The sequence below is a fragment of the Grampus griseus genome, assembly GCF_964374135.1.
Source record: "Grampus griseus genome assembly, chromosome: 1".
NCBI classification, from domain to species: domain Eukaryota; kingdom Metazoa; phylum Chordata; class Mammalia; order Artiodactyla; family Delphinidae; genus Grampus; species Grampus griseus.
The window spans coordinates 71,020,656-71,036,123 of record NC_139017.1 but is presented as its reverse complement, the minus strand read 5'-3'; the positions used below and the strand labels follow the sequence as shown (position 1 = coordinate 71,036,123).

The window sequence follows — 15,468 nt, the reverse complement described above, 5'->3', positions numbered from 1 at the left end:
GTGGCTAGAACCTCAGGTCACAGCCCCAGGACCTGGCTTAGGGTTGACGCTAAGTGAATATTCATTGAATGAATGACTGAGCAACAGAGGAGAGGGAAAATCAAAGATTCAGAGGAATTCAGAGAGACTAAGAGAGACAACAGGTGAATAGAGATGGAGGAGGCTGGCATCAGGGTGGAGGCTCCCAGAAGATGCTGGGAAGGCCCAGCTCACTCCTTTCTCTCTTGCGTTCTGCTGCTTTTGAAGACTCTTCCCCTTAAGGGCCTGTCCAGTCCCTGCCTGTGCAACCCAGGGCAACCCCTGCTCCCAAACAGGGCTCAGGAAGCAGGCTGAACTTCTGGGGCAGAAGGCTGGACCTGGGAGGATACCCCAGATGCTGAATTATCTGAGAATCATTATCCAAAGGCTGCTGACCAGACATCTTCTCCTCCCCCCCGCCCCACGCCACCACCTGCAGAGGAGCTAGAAAACAGCCATCTTGCTGACCAAGAAGTGAGAGAGAGTCTCGGGGCCAGGGGCCACCGAAGGCCAGAGAGGCTGCTCAGCCTGGTAGAGCAGTGCTATCAGAGGCAGCTACCACCCTCCCATGCCTGCCTGGCTGGGCACCTAGAATCCAACTGTACCCCAGAGCCCATGCTGGGCCAGAGGATCAGGACCCTGAGGGGAGGTAGGGAGGAGGCGAACTGGGGAGAGGGCAGAAGGGGAAGCAAGGAGGAGGGTCAGGGACCCCTGTCACTCCTGTCCCTTCCAATTCTTGAGAAGGGGCAACCCCCATTCCTAGGAAGAGCCCTACCCTGCATCAGTTCTGGGCAGTGGCTGGTCCCTATGGGCCTAGGCCACATCCCCTAAGAATGGCAGCTCTTCCTTCAGGCCGAGGTCTGAGACATCTTTGCAAATACCCACAAGTCCCTCCCACACAACAACCCCTTCAGACAGCTGGGGTTAGGCTACGGGCAGTGTAGACAGAGGGCCTTCCCCACCACCAGCCCCACTGGCCTTCACGTTTTCCTCTTTGAAGCCCCTTGTGGCCTCTGGGAGTCAGAACCAATAATGTGAGGGTCCTCCATCTGTTTAGAGGTCTCCAGGGGCCCGGCACCCACTGGGTAGAGGCCACATACCTCTGCCTGCTGATACCCACCCCTGGCCTCAGTTCCTGAGCACCCTGAACGTGTGCACGGTTTCTGCTTATGTGGGTCCCCTTCTTGAAACATCTCCTCTTCTTTCTTTCTTCACTTACTCAGTTTCTAGGTTGGCCTTCCAGGCTGCCTTCAGACACCACCTCCCGGGAAGCAATTCTCCATCTTTGTCCCCTCCGTCATCCCCACTCCTGTGGGTTCTGCAGCCTCTCCTCTAGGCCCCCAGAGCCTCTGTGATTCCCAGGGTCACACATTTACCCCAGTGGTAATTCAGTTCTCTCCTATGTGTCTCTTTCCCAACTGGACAGTGGCTCCTGGAGGGAGGGGTCATCTGGTTCATCTCTGAAGCCTGGTTCACAGTAAGTGCTCAATTAACAGCTGCCTCCTCGCTGTCTATCTACCAGGACCCCGGCGGATGCAAATCTTGCTTGTGTAACAAGGGTCTCTTGACTCTTAACTGAGAAGATCCTCCTGCCATCTAGCTTCCCTTCTTTCCAGCTGCTGGGGCAGCCCAGACCCTCTCATATCCACACTGGATGTGCAGGGAACCCAAGTGTCAGTTGGCCCCTGCCCAGCCTGCTCGCAGGTCCAGCCTTCTGACCTACAAGTGTGGTGGGATGCAGACGCGGGTGAGGAGGCTGAGGCTTGGGAGTGGGGTAAGGAACTCAACTGTGGAGGCTCAGACCTCCCCGGCCAGGTTAATCATCAATGCCTAGAGAGCCGGCTGTTCTTTATCTCCGTTCCCTATCGCCTTTTCAGTTGGGCAAAAGATTGAGTAATCCCTCTCCTCTCTCTTGTATTAACCCTGGAGGGGTTCGGCCAGGGAAGTCTGAGCCTATAAGGCCGCTTATTCTTTGGGAAACACTCTCTAACAGCATGTTTGAGGGGGCGGGTGCCCTCCCTTCTTCCTCCCCCCCACCGCCCCCTGCGGTCCCGCAGCTGCGCCCCAGCAGGCAGAACATAGGGCGCCTCTCTAGGGTCATTTCCAAGGACCTGTCCCAACCGGAACGGCGCCAGGGTCAGCTGGCCCAAAGGAAAGAGGACTTGGGGGTACAAACGCCCCATCGCCTTCCACTCCTTGCCCCACCTCAGGCCTGGGACGCCGCCCACCCTTCCCCGCCTCCCGGGCTGGAGCCAGGAACTGCGGGCAGGTAAGCCACCTTGTGGGCGGGGCCTGGCTCCAGTGGGCGGGGCCTGGCTCGAGTGAAACCTGCCCGGCCCGCCCGGTGAGTGTCTCCCAGAGCCGCGCGCCAGGAGCCCTAGCCGGAGACAGAGACTCGCAGCCTCTATCCCATGGCCGGGTCTCCCCGCCGCACCGCGGGCCGGCGACTGCAGCTGCCCCTGCTGTGCCTCCTCCTCCAGGGCGCCACCGCCATCCTCTTTGCGGTATTTGTCCGCTACAACCATGAAACCGACGCTGCCCTCTGGCACTGGCACAACCACAGTAACGCGGACAATGAATTTTACTTTCGCTACCCAAGTGAGTGCGGGTGAGGGCACGGGGAGAGCTAAGGCCCTAAGCTCCCCCGATGTCTTGGGAGGGAGCACTTGGATGCCCAGATCTAAGGTGCCCCAGATTTATTATAATAACACCCTTTCACTAGCGTCTGCCACGTTCCAGGTATTATGCTGAGGGCGGCACATGCATTTTTTCTCCTTTAGTCTATGAAGTAGGCAAAGATGGGGAAACTGAGGCTCAGAGAGGCTAGGTGGCTGGTTCAGGGTCTTGCTGTCAGAATTGAGGGAGCTGGGATTTGAACCCAGATCTGAAGCCCCAGCTTTACCTACTCTCTTGTTGGCCTAGTTGGGCTTTGCTGGGCTGTTCAGAGACTTTGCCTTTCCTGGGGCCTCCACCCTGACCACAGGGAAAAAATCATCTGGGCAGGGGAGGTAGGGAGTGGGGCGCAGGGGGCAGTGATGGTATTAGCTGTGAAGGCAGCCAAGACTAGTGGACTGAGACATTTCTTCCCCAGTCCCCCAAAGCTGGTCCTTCCAGAGCCAGAGAGAAAATGATGTAACTATCCACCAGCCAATCACAGAGTAGCAGCCCCCCAGCCCTGCGAAGAAGGCAAGGCAGGGTCATTAGCCCATTTCACCCGGGAGGAAGCTGAGGCTCAAAGGGGTTGTGATTTGTTCATGATCACCTACCATGTGAGTGACAGAGCTGGAACTAGGACTCAGCCATCCTCAGGTCCTAGCACCACAGCTCACCTGCCTGCTGACAAGGCCCAGGAAGGAGAAGGTTAAGCCCCTGCCCCCTGTTGTGGACAGAGCCTTTCCCTCAAGATTGGGGACCCAACCTTGTGACTCAGGCCCTGGGCAGCTGGGACCAGATCTCCCAGACTTCATCACAAATGTTTGACCAGGTCTCTAAGCCTCAGTTTTCCCCATCTGAGCAATGGGGAGAAAGATGCCTCCATTTGAAGGATATCCATTCAAATGAGGCCCAGAATGTGAGAATCTCCTATAAAAATCCCAGGCTGTTATTACCCTACTTTCTGTATGCAGAGCTGGTGGCAGTGTGTCCCCACCTGACCCTCTCCCAGCCCCAACCCCAAGAAAATGAAGCTCACAATGCTGAGGATAGAGAGGGTGAGGTGGAGGCTTGGACCTGGGCATAAAGTGCCAGAATACCGGCCATCCTAGGCCGAGGGAGGGCTACAGCTCCTCCCGCCCCACATTTCACCCCAATTCTGGCTGCATGAGGTGAGCCATGGATGCTGGAATCAAAGTCAGAGCCACAGAGCTGAGATGGCAGACTCTTGGGGTCATACGTTTGTCCACAGAGAGGGGGAGTTGGGCAGGGACAGTCCACAGGCTGAGAGAAGTAAGCTCTTGTCCTAGGGTCTGACCTGGCTGCCTGCCATGAACCCCCATTTGCTTCTCCCATGGGCCTCAAGGCCTCCAAGCCCTGCTTGCTTCACAGTCCTCCCTGAAACCCCCAACCTCTCATCCCTCTGCTGCAATGGTAGGCTCTCCTGGAGGCACAGTTTTCTGTCCCTGGATTGCAGTAAGAGGAATAGCAGTGGGAATCCTACCTCTTTTTCTGCACTAGGTTTCTATCCCTGTGGACTTGGGACCCTGGTGCAGGGATGGGTTGGGGAGGAGGGAGGTGTGAGGTCCCTAGAGCGTGGGGCTTTGATGAGCCAAGTCTTCACCTATCCCTGTGTCCTGGAGAAGTGGTCAGGGCCAGAGGGTGGTGTAGCCACTGCCCTTTGATTTGGGAGATGAAAGAGAGTTTTGCCGCTGTTGTTTAGCTGTGGGACTAGCCAATGTCAAATGCGTGACTGCTCTGAGTATCTGTCTGTGACCTCTATAGGAAGGGCCTTTAGAGCTCATCTGATCCACTCCTCTCAGATGTGGAGAGAGAGCCAGAGAGGTCATGTGACTGCCCAAGATCACACAGCAAGTTAGCCAGCCTAGAACCGGGTCTCTTGACTCCCCATCTGCAGACTTTCCCCCACATTACAAACTTCTATCCTATGAGGCAAGTAATGGAAAATAAGAAAGGGGGAAAACTAATACAACATGTAAAGCAACTATACTCCAATAAAAAAAAAAAGAGAGAGAGAGAGAAATAAAGAAGGGGAGAAACTAGGGGAAAAGACTAGGCATACAGGGGACACAGAAGCAAAGATGAGAAAGGATTCTAAGAAAAAATACGGACAGGTTCCTTTTTATATATCTCTGAGACCTGACTTGCAAGGAGAGGGATTTAGGACAAACGGAATCAGGATTTTCTTGAGGTGGGGGCAGGGGGAAGTGACTGGGACCAGAGTGGTTTGTGACTTTTCTAGGAGAATACAGCCCTATCTGCCCTCTTAAAGGCACGTGGGGGTAGAGTGGTGGGGGGAGATGGCCTCCCCAGCTTACCACTCCCTTTTTCCTGCTTCTCACATTTTATATCCCCACTTTACAGATGAGGAAACTGAGGCTTAGAGAGGTTAAGTGGCTTGTCCAAGATCACACGGTGAGAAGTGGAGGGGGGAGGTGCTGGAATTTAAATCCAGCTCTGTCAGATGCTAAAGCCTCAGCTTTAACTGTCCCCTTGTCCCACAGTCTGACCTTGTTCAGGAGTCATCAGGTGCGGTTGGGGAAGGGCAATAAGGGAAGGAGGGAGGGTGATAGGTGGCCCTAGAGGGCTTTTATCTTCTCTCCAACCAAAGGTGCATGGGTTTGGTGGGGGTGGGGATGTGATGGAAAACAGGCTCCATCCTGCCCAATCCAGGGATCCCCTGAAGGGAATGTTGAGGGGTCATCTCATCTATGCCCCTGCCTCCATCTGGAATAGCCCCTTACCCACCACAGTCCATGGAGAATGTCTGTGTGGAATGTTCCACAGAGTGGAATGAGTAAAGGAGATTTCTTGATGTTTAGACTCCAGGTGAAAGACCAAGGGATTGAGTTTTGATTCCAAACAAACCCGGGGTGGGAGATGTAAATATTATTGCCTTTTAAGACAAGTTCTAGAGCGGTTTCGGCATGAAATGGGCATGACCCAGCCCCTTTTGTTGCTTTGTTATCCTTGGGCAAAAGGACAGACCTGGCACCCCCCTTTACCGTTTGCACAAGGAGAAAACAAGTCAGGCCGTGAGGCTAAAAGAACTAAGGCTTCGGGCTGAGTTCTAAAAGATACTCTCCTTTTCTGTTGGGTTTTAAGATCTGAGAGGGAAGAGAGATCTGGGTGATTTGGGGAGTGAGTTGGGCTGGAAAAGTGGCACAGTGGTGGAGACATTTAGTGAGGCCAGCGGACCTCCAGACCCTCACCCACTTGGCCACTGGGGCTGGCAGCTGAGCTGTAGACCTCCAGTTCCAACATGCACCCCACCCTCTGCCAAGGGCTTGCAAACTCATTTCCTATCAGCCCATACACAGCACACACACACACACACACACACACACACACACACAAGCAGAAAAATTTGCTTCTCTCAAAGTCGTTGATTACATTCTAAAGTTCAGTAATAAATTTTTGGCTTGTTGGTCCTTCACCTTTAAACAAAAAAGGTGATTGTGATTTTCTTTCTTTGTGATCTGCCTCTTTGTACAAGACACGCGATCATTTACAACAAAAATGTGAATAAGAAAAGTATAGAAGCAGTACACAAATAAGGAACACTGTGAAGGCCTACAGTTGTTATAGTTGAAATTCCTGTAGCTCTGAGCTTCCAGGCAGCTAGGAAAAAGGGGTAATATGGTCAGTTATGTGTTCTCATCAGAATCAAGGAAGCCTCACATATGTGATTCTTTGATCCTTTGATGGCTGTCCTCCACCGACAGCTCTACATTCGCAGAGCCTGGTGCATGACTGCTTAGTAAACATCTATCACATGAATGAGGGAAAGCAAACCAGCTCCTGGTTCCTCAGGGGAAATGACATTTCCTAGTACTAAGTTCCAGGAGAAATTTCTCACATGGAGCTATGAAAGGAGAGTTTATGGTCGTGGTTGACCCTGTTTCTCAGTAAGTTATTTACAACAAATGCAATAATGCACTCAAGTGTTTCTCTAGTATTTCTCAATTAAAGCCAAAGATAGCACAGCATTATGGATACATAGACCCAAGACGAAGGAAACAGGACTAGATGCACTGGCTGAACATCATAGTAGGTTGTGTTTCAAACCCTATTTACAAGTAGATGGGGGGAGGGGTACAGAACAAACTAATACAAAAGCAAATTGTTGTATTTATCTCATTTTCACTATTACTGTTTATTATTTTAGATCTTTTTACACAGAATAGAAAGCAAACAGAAAAGACCCCAAATCTCCCTGCCCAGAAACCCCACCGACACTTAAAAAAATTCAAGTGATTCATCTATAAAATTAAAACATTCAAAGTATAGAAAGAAACAAACTATAGGGTAAAATCCTCCTTCCCGGAGTGGCCATATTGCACACCTCCAGGGGGCATTATTTGCTCCAGAGTTGTACAGCTCAGCAGCCCTGCCCCCTCCCTTCAATTTCTTTTCTCTGAGATAATCTCTGTTAACAATTTAAAGTTATTTTTGTAAATTAATTTATAAAATTTAAAATCCTGAAAATGGAGAGGTATAGATTCTGAAGTATGAGGAATGGAGGGTAGACATCAAGAAGGACTTCCGACAGAAAGGGAAAATTTAAGAAAACCCGGCAGGGGAAGAGAATTTCCAGCACAGAGGGCAGGGACTGTGCCAGGAAAGAACACAGGAAATGTTGGACTTTTCACTGGTTGTAAGCAACCCAGGGATAGGGCAAATGAGTGGGGCAGAGAAGAGAGCGGAAGGCTCTACTCTCTTGCTCTGACCTGGCGACAGCAGGGATGGTCTGGGTCCCACTGCTCCAAGCTGGCCAGCTCTGCATGGGGGATCCGGGCTGGGAGGCCGGCCATGTCCAGGGAGTTTTATAGGCTCGGCTCCAGCCTCAGGGTGGCCCTGGCTTGTGAGAGCTGGGGGCGCTGGCAGGATGGCTGATTGGTGGATGGGTGGCAGCCTGAGCAGCCCTGAATGCCCCCTCCACCCTGCAGGCTTCCAGGATGTACACACCATGATCTTCGTGGGCTTCGGCTTCCTCATGGTCTTCCTGCAGCGCTACGGCTTCAGCAGCGTGGGCTTCACCTTCCTCTCGGCCGCCTTTGCCCTGCAGTGGTCCACACTCGTCCAGGGGTTCTTCCACTCCTTCCACCATGGCCACATCTATGTAGGCGTAGAGAGGTGGGCAGTGGCGGCCACCCTGGCTCCCCTGAGGTCTACCTGGGAGGCCCCTGTCCAAGGGACCCAGCTCAAACCCAGTCCCTCAAGTCTGCTCCCTGACCCAGGTTTTTGACCCATCCGTTGATTTCTTTTAGGAGCCCTGCCTATTCTGTTGCCTGATATCTTCTCCCATCCTCGAGCCCCACCTCCCCATTTCTTTAGGCCCCTTATTACCCAAGAGATGTTGGGAGGATAGATAGTGTCATGGAAAAGGGCAGGGTTCAGAGGAGCTCTTGATTCAAGATCTGGTTCTTCCACCTGTTGTGGGCTTTGTTTGCTAAGGCCCAGAACCTCCCTGAGACTCTGTTTCCGCATCCACAAAAAAGGCGAGGTGATACCTTCCTGCCTACCAGGGAAGAGCTTAGGTGGGTAGGCTCATTGCCTCCTCCCCTCCCCCCACCCCCCAGGGCTGCCCTCGCTTCCAGCCCCCTCTCACCCTCCCCATCCCAACCCCCCAGCATGATCAATGCTGACTTCTGTGCTGGGGCTGTGCTCATCTCCTTTGGTGCCATACTGGGCAAGACTGGGCCGGCTCAGCTTCTGCTCATGGCCCTGCTGGAGGTGGTGCTGTTTGGCCTCAACGAGTTTGTGCTCCTTAGTCTCCTCAGGGTGAGTCTGGATGGGGATGGGGTGAGGAGTGGGAGTGGCCAGGGCCAGGCCCTGAGCAGGGAGGGCGTGGGGTAGGGGCAGGGGCGAGGGGCTGCCCCTCCACCTCAGCTCCACCTCCCCAGGTGAAGGATGCAGGAGGCTCCATGACTATTCACGCTTTTGGCGCCTACTTCGGGCTGGTCCTCTCCAGGGTCCTCTATAGGCCCCAGCTGGAGAAGAGCAAGCATCGCCAGGGCTCCGTCTACCATTCGGACCTCTTTGCCATGATTGGTGAGGCCTGCTGAGGTGTGGTGGGTACGGGGCCGGTTCATCTCCAGGCCTGGTCTTGGGGTGCCACCTAGAATTCTTGGGGCTCTGGCTGGGAACTCCCTTCCAACTCGGATTCTTCCACCAGAGCCCCGGGAATCCGTGCTCACCATTCTCAGTAGTTTTATGACAGGTTCTTAGAACTCAGCACTGGGGTATGCACATGCCCTGAGATCCATCCTAGGGGCCTTTCTCAATCGAAGTCTGAGGGCACCAGTCTCTGTTGAAGACCTCCAGGGTCCCCACTACCGACAGTTAGATACCAGACTCCTCAGCCTGGCGCACCCACCCCTGCAGGATCTTGGCTACTCCTCCCCCCCTTGCCCCCTCCCCACTCACTCTCCCCACGCTCTCTCTCCAGCCAGACTCAGCTTCTCCCCATCTCTAACCTCCAGGCTTTTGTCCCTGGGGCTGCGTCCCCCCTCCTGAGGTCACGTCCTCTCAGGGGATTTCCTGGAAGCCCCTGCACTCTCAAGGGGGAGGAGGAGAGGTCGTAGGTCACGCCGGCGAGCAGTAGGGTCTGACCTGCAAGCCCCATCATCACCACCTGTTTCTCCTAAGCGCATACCTCTGCCTTGGCCTCTGCTCCTCTCTCTTTATTCACTAATGAGTCAGGAAAGGAAATCCATATTTTATGGGGTTTTTTTTTTGCGGTACGCGGGCCTCTCCCGTTGCGGAGCACAGGCACCAGACGCGCAGGCCCAGCGGCCATGGCTCACGGGCCCAGCCGCTCCGCGGCATGTGAGATCTTCCCGGACCGGGGCACGAACCCGTGTCCCCTGCATCGGCAGGTGGACTCTCAACCACTGCGCCACCAGGGAAGCCTTATTTTATGTTTTTGAGGGTAGTATTGAGTAGTGACCGAAGTGCCCGTTCTTACATTAAAAAGAGACTGGTTTTGTATTTCTTGCTCACCTCTGGGTTTGTTGTGAAATAGAGCATGTGGAATCCTAGGTCAGCTGAGGCCTCCTTGCCCTTTGAGACTCAGATAAGTTTAGCTTGAAGTCCAAAGGCTTCCCCAAGATGTCTGTGCTTTCCTGCGAGGCTTACATTCTCAGATCTCCTCTGCCTCCCAGCTTCTTCCAGACAGGAAAACTGGCCTCTTCCTCGATTCCTCCCAAAACTCTTCTCAGAAGATGCATGTGTATGTGTGGTAGATTTTAATCAGACTGTGGAGGTGCAGAAGTTACATCGCAACCCAAGGACCACTCAGGACTAAGGGGCAGTCTCTCAAGCCTCTTTGCTCTGCTGACCCTACCCTACCGGGTCCCCAGCTCCCCTTCACCTGCCCTTGGCCCCTCCCCCTCTCCCTCCAGGACTGACCTGGGACCCGCAGGCAGGGCATATGTCCTTACCCCAGATGCGCAGGCCCAGCCCATCGGTGCTCATGGCAGGGCCCACCCTCTCCAGGGGGCAGTTGAGGTTATAAAACAAGTGATTTTCCTCTTATGTATATCAAGTACCAGATTAGTGCCTGACATGTGGTGCCCTTTGCCTTTTTTTTCTTTCCTTTTCTGATACTTAAAAAATCTCGGGCTTCCCTGGTGGCGCAGTGGTTGAGAGTCTGCCTGCCGATGCAGGGGACACGGGTTCGTGCCCCGTTTCGGGGAGATCCCACATGCCGCGGAGCAGCTGGGCCCGTGAGCCATGGCCGCCTGGCCTGCGTGTCCGGAGCCTGTGCTCTGCAGCGGGAGAGGCCGCGGCAGTGAGAGGCCTGCGTACCGCAAAAAAAAAAAAAAATCTCAACCCCCTGTGGTTTTCAATCAAGGAGCTCCCTTTTGTGCCAGTACCCTGCGATAGCTACCAGTTGTTGAACATTTAGTACTGGCTAGGCCATGCGCTATGCACTTGGGATGTATCACCTCATTTAGTCCTCACTTTATAAAGTGGGTATCACTATCCCCACTTCACAGATGAGAAAACTGAGGCTGCTGAGGGTAGGTGACTTGAGTGCAGTTACACAGCTTGTGCCTTGTGGGGGAGTCACCTCCTTCCTCGCATTCTGCCTGCCTGCCCACCATTTAGGGACCATCTTCCTATGGATCTTCTGGCCTAGTTTCAACTCTGCACCCACTGCGCTGGGGGATGGGCAGCATCGGTCGGCTCTCAACACGTACTACTCCTTGACTGCCAGCACCCTCAGCACCTTCGCCTTGTCAGCCCTTGTCGGGAGGGATGGGCGGCTGGACATGGTATGGGGGAGAGGCTTGGGAGAGGCAGAGGGAGGGACCGGGAGGTGGGGGAGAGATCGGAGACCCTGCAAGGAGGATTCTCCAGGGGAACAGGTAACGGCACAGGCATAGGGGGCTCCATCTGCACTGGAGGCGTTGGGTCAGAGCATGAGGTGATGACAGGATAGCAGGAGAGTTAGAGGGTTAGATGGTGGGGGGACTTCAGAAGCAGTAGGTGCCACTGTGGTGGGCGGGGTTGGGTTGGGTGTGGGTGTGACGATCTGAAAGGGCCTCCAACGCCTTGTTCTTCTGTGCTCCCTTAGGTCCACATCCAGAATGCCGCACTGGCCGGAGGGGTTGTGGTGGGGACATCGGCTGAAATGATGCTGACACCCTTTGGGGCTCTGGTAGCTGGCTTCCTGGCTGGGACCGTCTCCACACTGGGGTACAAGTTCTTCACGGTACAGATGCCTCTTGGGCCCTGGGCAGAAGAGGGGGTCTTCGGAGTGCACACGAGACTCATTATTGTTGTCCTGTTCTCCAGCCCACCCTTGAGTCAAAACTCAAAGTCCAAGACACGTGCGGTGTCCACAACCTCCACGGGATGCCTGGGGTCCTGGGAGCGCTCTTGGGGGTCCTTGTGGCTGGACTGGCCACCCATGAAGCTTACGGAGATGGGTGAGTTCTCCCCACCCTCACCCCCCATCCCCAGTGGAATCGTTATCCCCCTTGAACTAAGTCCCTCACTCTCTTCCTCCTATTGTGGACCAACAAGAAAAAGCTGTCTATTTTCTTTCATTCATTCATTCATTCCTCTACCTCCTGGGAGCTGAAGAAACTGGAGTGAACAAGACTGGGGACTGCCTTCTTGGTCCTCACTCAAGTGCAGCAGAAGGTCATTGAACAAATGATTTCAATAGTGTTATTACTAAAGGGTCAGGTAAGAGATACTGACCCTTAGGATAGATTTTTGCACATCAGGGCTCAGAAAAGAGGGCAGGCAAAAGTGACCCTCAAAGTGAGCCTTGAAAGGTGTGAGGGTGTTGCTGGCACAGGGGAGGTGGGAGGGTGTTCCAGGCTATGGGCCTGACTGGAGCAAAGGCCCGGAGGTGACTCAGCCTGGCAGCTCCCTTGAGGCCCTTTTGGCCGCTGCAGGAAGCGGTGCAGTGCACTGATGCACTGACCAGCCCTGGCTCCATGCTCCATCCCTGTCTCCCCCCACTCTCCCCTCCCTGCAGCCTAGAGAGCGTGTTTCCACTCCTAGCCAAGGGCCAGCGCAGCGCGACGTCTCAGGCCATGCACCAGCTCTTCGGACTGTTTGTCACACTGATATTTGCCTCTGTGGGTGGGAGCCTCGGAGGTGAGTGACCTTGGCCTGGGGGGAGGGGGGGGATGGGCGTTGTGAGGAGCTCCAGGGAGGGCAGAAGACAGAGGAGGGGGTTTCTCTGGAGGAAGGGCCATTTCATCCCATCCCCCTGCCATTCATTTACTCACAGGTATCTGTTGAGCGCCTACTTTGTGCCAGGTGCAGGGTGGGGTTGTACATTTAAGGGGTAACTTCCTCCAGATAAGTAGGACAAAGTGGGTACTTGCTCCCTTCCGATGCCAAGGGAAGGTGGGAAGCCTGCTAGGGGCTGACAGATCCCTCTCCTCTGTGGCTTCCCTGTGCTGCTCCCTCTGCCCACTAGAGGGCAGCCCAACCTCAGGCTGAGGCCCTGAAGCGTGTAGGGCTAGGGGCAGGGAGGGAAGAGCCCTGCCTGTCTCATCACTAGACTGGAGCACAAAAACCTTCCACAGAGGCAGCCTGCCCACTGACGCCAGGTCAGGCAGTCCTTCCTGATATCTGGCCTTAGTCCTTTTGGCCTTCAGAATAAAACGTCTGATTGAGTATCCCCACCCTCCTGCTCCCACCCTGAGATTTTCATTCTCAAACAAGGTTCAGCTCATTCATTCATTTAATTACTTACTCAATAAACGCTTTCTGCACCCCTCCTGGATAGGCGGCCACAGAAGGCTTATGAGCTGTGGTTCGTGACAGACTCACTATTTGGTCCGTTCCCAACTGTGCCAACTTGAATAAGTTATTTAACTTCTGTAAGCCTTGGCCCCCTTCTCTGTAACAGAGGGATCATATTCACCTTGCAGGGTTGCTGTGGTTGCTTAAGGAGGGCAATGCACGTCAAGCACTTTGCATAGGGCCTAGCAAAAGTCGGTGCTCGATAAATACCACTGTGATATGCCTGTGCCGGGCATCGCGTTGACCTCATGCCTCCTGGCTCCTCTGTGCCTGGTGGTATTGAGTGGCAGTCTCCCCCATGGGGTTGGCAAAAAGCCTCACACATGATCCCCTACTGCCACCAGGGCTCCTGCTGCGGCTGCCCTTCTTGGACTCCCCGCCAGACTCCCAGTGCTACGAGGACCAGGTTTACTGGGAGGTGAGATGTGGTTGCAGCCCCTCAGGCCCATGGGGCTTTCTCACCCTCCAACCTTCCCTTCCCTGCCGCACCTCCTCTGATCCAACGTGCCTCTTTCCTTCCTCGCTTGTCTCTTCTCCTCTGGGGTCCCTCCCTGAGCTGTGGTCTCCAGCCCCCTGGAGCTGCCCCTTCACCTGCTCCTCCATCCTTGCCCTCCAGGTGCCTGGGGAGCATGAGGATTTAGCCCAGGGACCTCTGAGGGCAGAGGAACTGGAGACTCGGGCCTAACTTGCTTCCAGGACTTGAAAGGACGCTCTCCTTTTAGAATATGATGGCTGGCTACCGTTGGGAAGCTTTTCTTTTCTAGTTCCCATCACTTCTGCTGCAAGAAAGAAGACAGGAGCCGGAAGGAGCCTCCTTACCATAGGCAGCATTGGGGAAGGGGCTGTAACTAGTGTGGTGAGGGGAGAGCCTCACACAGCCCCACCCCACCGCCCCACGCCCTGCAAGTGAGGCACCCAAGTGACTGCTGATCCACTGGACCAGCATCACTCCGTTACAGTGAAGCCTGAGCCAGGGCCTGAAGGTGATAAATACCACGGTCACCGAGGACTCTCACTCCTTTTTTTGTGCACTTGGAATTTGGGGGGCTCCTCCTACCATCTAACTCACAATTTTGGAACCTCGGGTGAGAAAGGACCTTAGTGGTGACAATATCCTGCCTCCCTGGGTCCATGGAACTCGCCCTAGGATGCCGTGTTCTGCTAGGTGGATGCCCAGACTGGGCTTACCTGCCTCCAGAGACAGGAAGCTCATTCTCCTGCAGCAAGTGTGTGTTTGTTATAGGACAGACAGCTCAGGCTCCTGGAGAGCTCTTCCTATTCCAGAACGGCTGCCACTCTGACCCTCAACTTGGGTGGCCGCTGAACAGAGTAGGAAGAGGGCCCCTGCTGGGACTAAGAGGGGCATAAGGAGTTCTTTGCCACTAACTCCTCAGAAGCTGGAAGCAGCCAGCCCCCAGGCACCAACTTATGTCCCTGTCCCGAGTCTGAGGAGTGGGGACTAGGAAGGGCAAATGAGTTGCTGCAGAGAATGGGGCTTCCGTCAGCCCGAAGCCATCTGATCACCAGAGGGCGCTCCAGACCCAGCAGAGGAAGATGCGGCCTTTCTTGCCCCTCCATCCTCTACCAAGAATGGGAAGTCCTTCCTACAGCCTAACGGCATCCCTGTCTGCTTCAGCTCTGGTCCTCACTATTCATGCCACAAGACTTTTCTGAGCTCCCAGTCCCCACCACATGTCATTCCAGATCTCTCATTCAACAGAGAATCCATCCTGCCAGTAGACCAGAGCTCCTTTCCCAGCCCTGAAGTACTGGGACCCCCCTCTGCCCTCTCCTGCTCTTCCCTTCTGGCAGGAGTGAGCATGACTAGAGACCTCTTTCTCAAAACCAAAACCCATGCACACGTAGGAACCCAAGGAGGGATTGCTGAGGCCTAGTTCTGGGACAGGGGCAAAAGGTGCCCCCAAAAGGCTCCATCCTCACTGTAGCTGAAGGGAGTGAGTCTGGCTGGGGAAAGAGGTCAAGCACAGAGTTGAAGAAAAGCTGAGGAACAAGGAGGGAGGTTGAGAGAGAAGTGCCCCATGGGGACCACGCCTGCCCATGTGGCCCAAATATATTTGGTATATCCCTCCCCTTGAGCTCCCCTCCTTCCTCCACAGCCTCCCCTGACCATTGCTGGCTGGGGTAGGTATGTTGGAGGGAGATCCTTGTGCTGAGGCAGGATGACTGCTGAGATTGCAAAAAGGTACCCTGTCCTGTCAGCCCCTGCTGGGAGGGAGTCTGGGCAAGCAGAGGCCCATCCCCCATTTCACCCTGCAGAGCCATGGCTCTGCCTCTGCATGGATCCAGATACAGCCAGCTGACCTGTTCTGCCCCTGAGCTCTCTGAGCAGTCCTCAAACAGAGATCTGAAAGACTTCTAGGAAGGAGAGACTTAAGGATAAGACCCTCCCTGCCCTTGCTTATCCTGGGTGGGAAAGGCTACGAGTATTCATTTATTACGCATACCACCAACATTTTCCCACTTGATCCTTTCCTTCTA

The 15,468-nt window shown here is 54.4% G+C and overlaps 1 protein-coding gene across 1 annotated transcript; it reads left to right on the top strand.

Annotated features, from left to right (window-relative positions):
* Positions 1-2,406: 2,406 nt before the first annotated feature.
* Positions 2,407-13,964, top strand: RHBG (Rh family B glycoprotein). Its single transcript, XM_082673650.1, has 10 exons — positions 2,407-2,616; positions 7,641-7,827; positions 8,325-8,475; positions 8,598-8,745; positions 10,807-10,973; positions 11,276-11,413; positions 11,497-11,630; positions 12,191-12,312; positions 13,314-13,387; positions 13,586-13,964. Exons 1-10 carry the CDS (start codon positions 2,430-2,432, stop codon positions 13,652-13,654), a joined length of 1,377 nt encoding a protein of 458 aa, XP_082529776.1. The 5' UTR covers positions 2,407-2,429; the 3' UTR covers positions 13,655-13,964.
* The last annotated feature ends 1,504 nt before the right edge of the window (positions 13,965-15,468 follow it).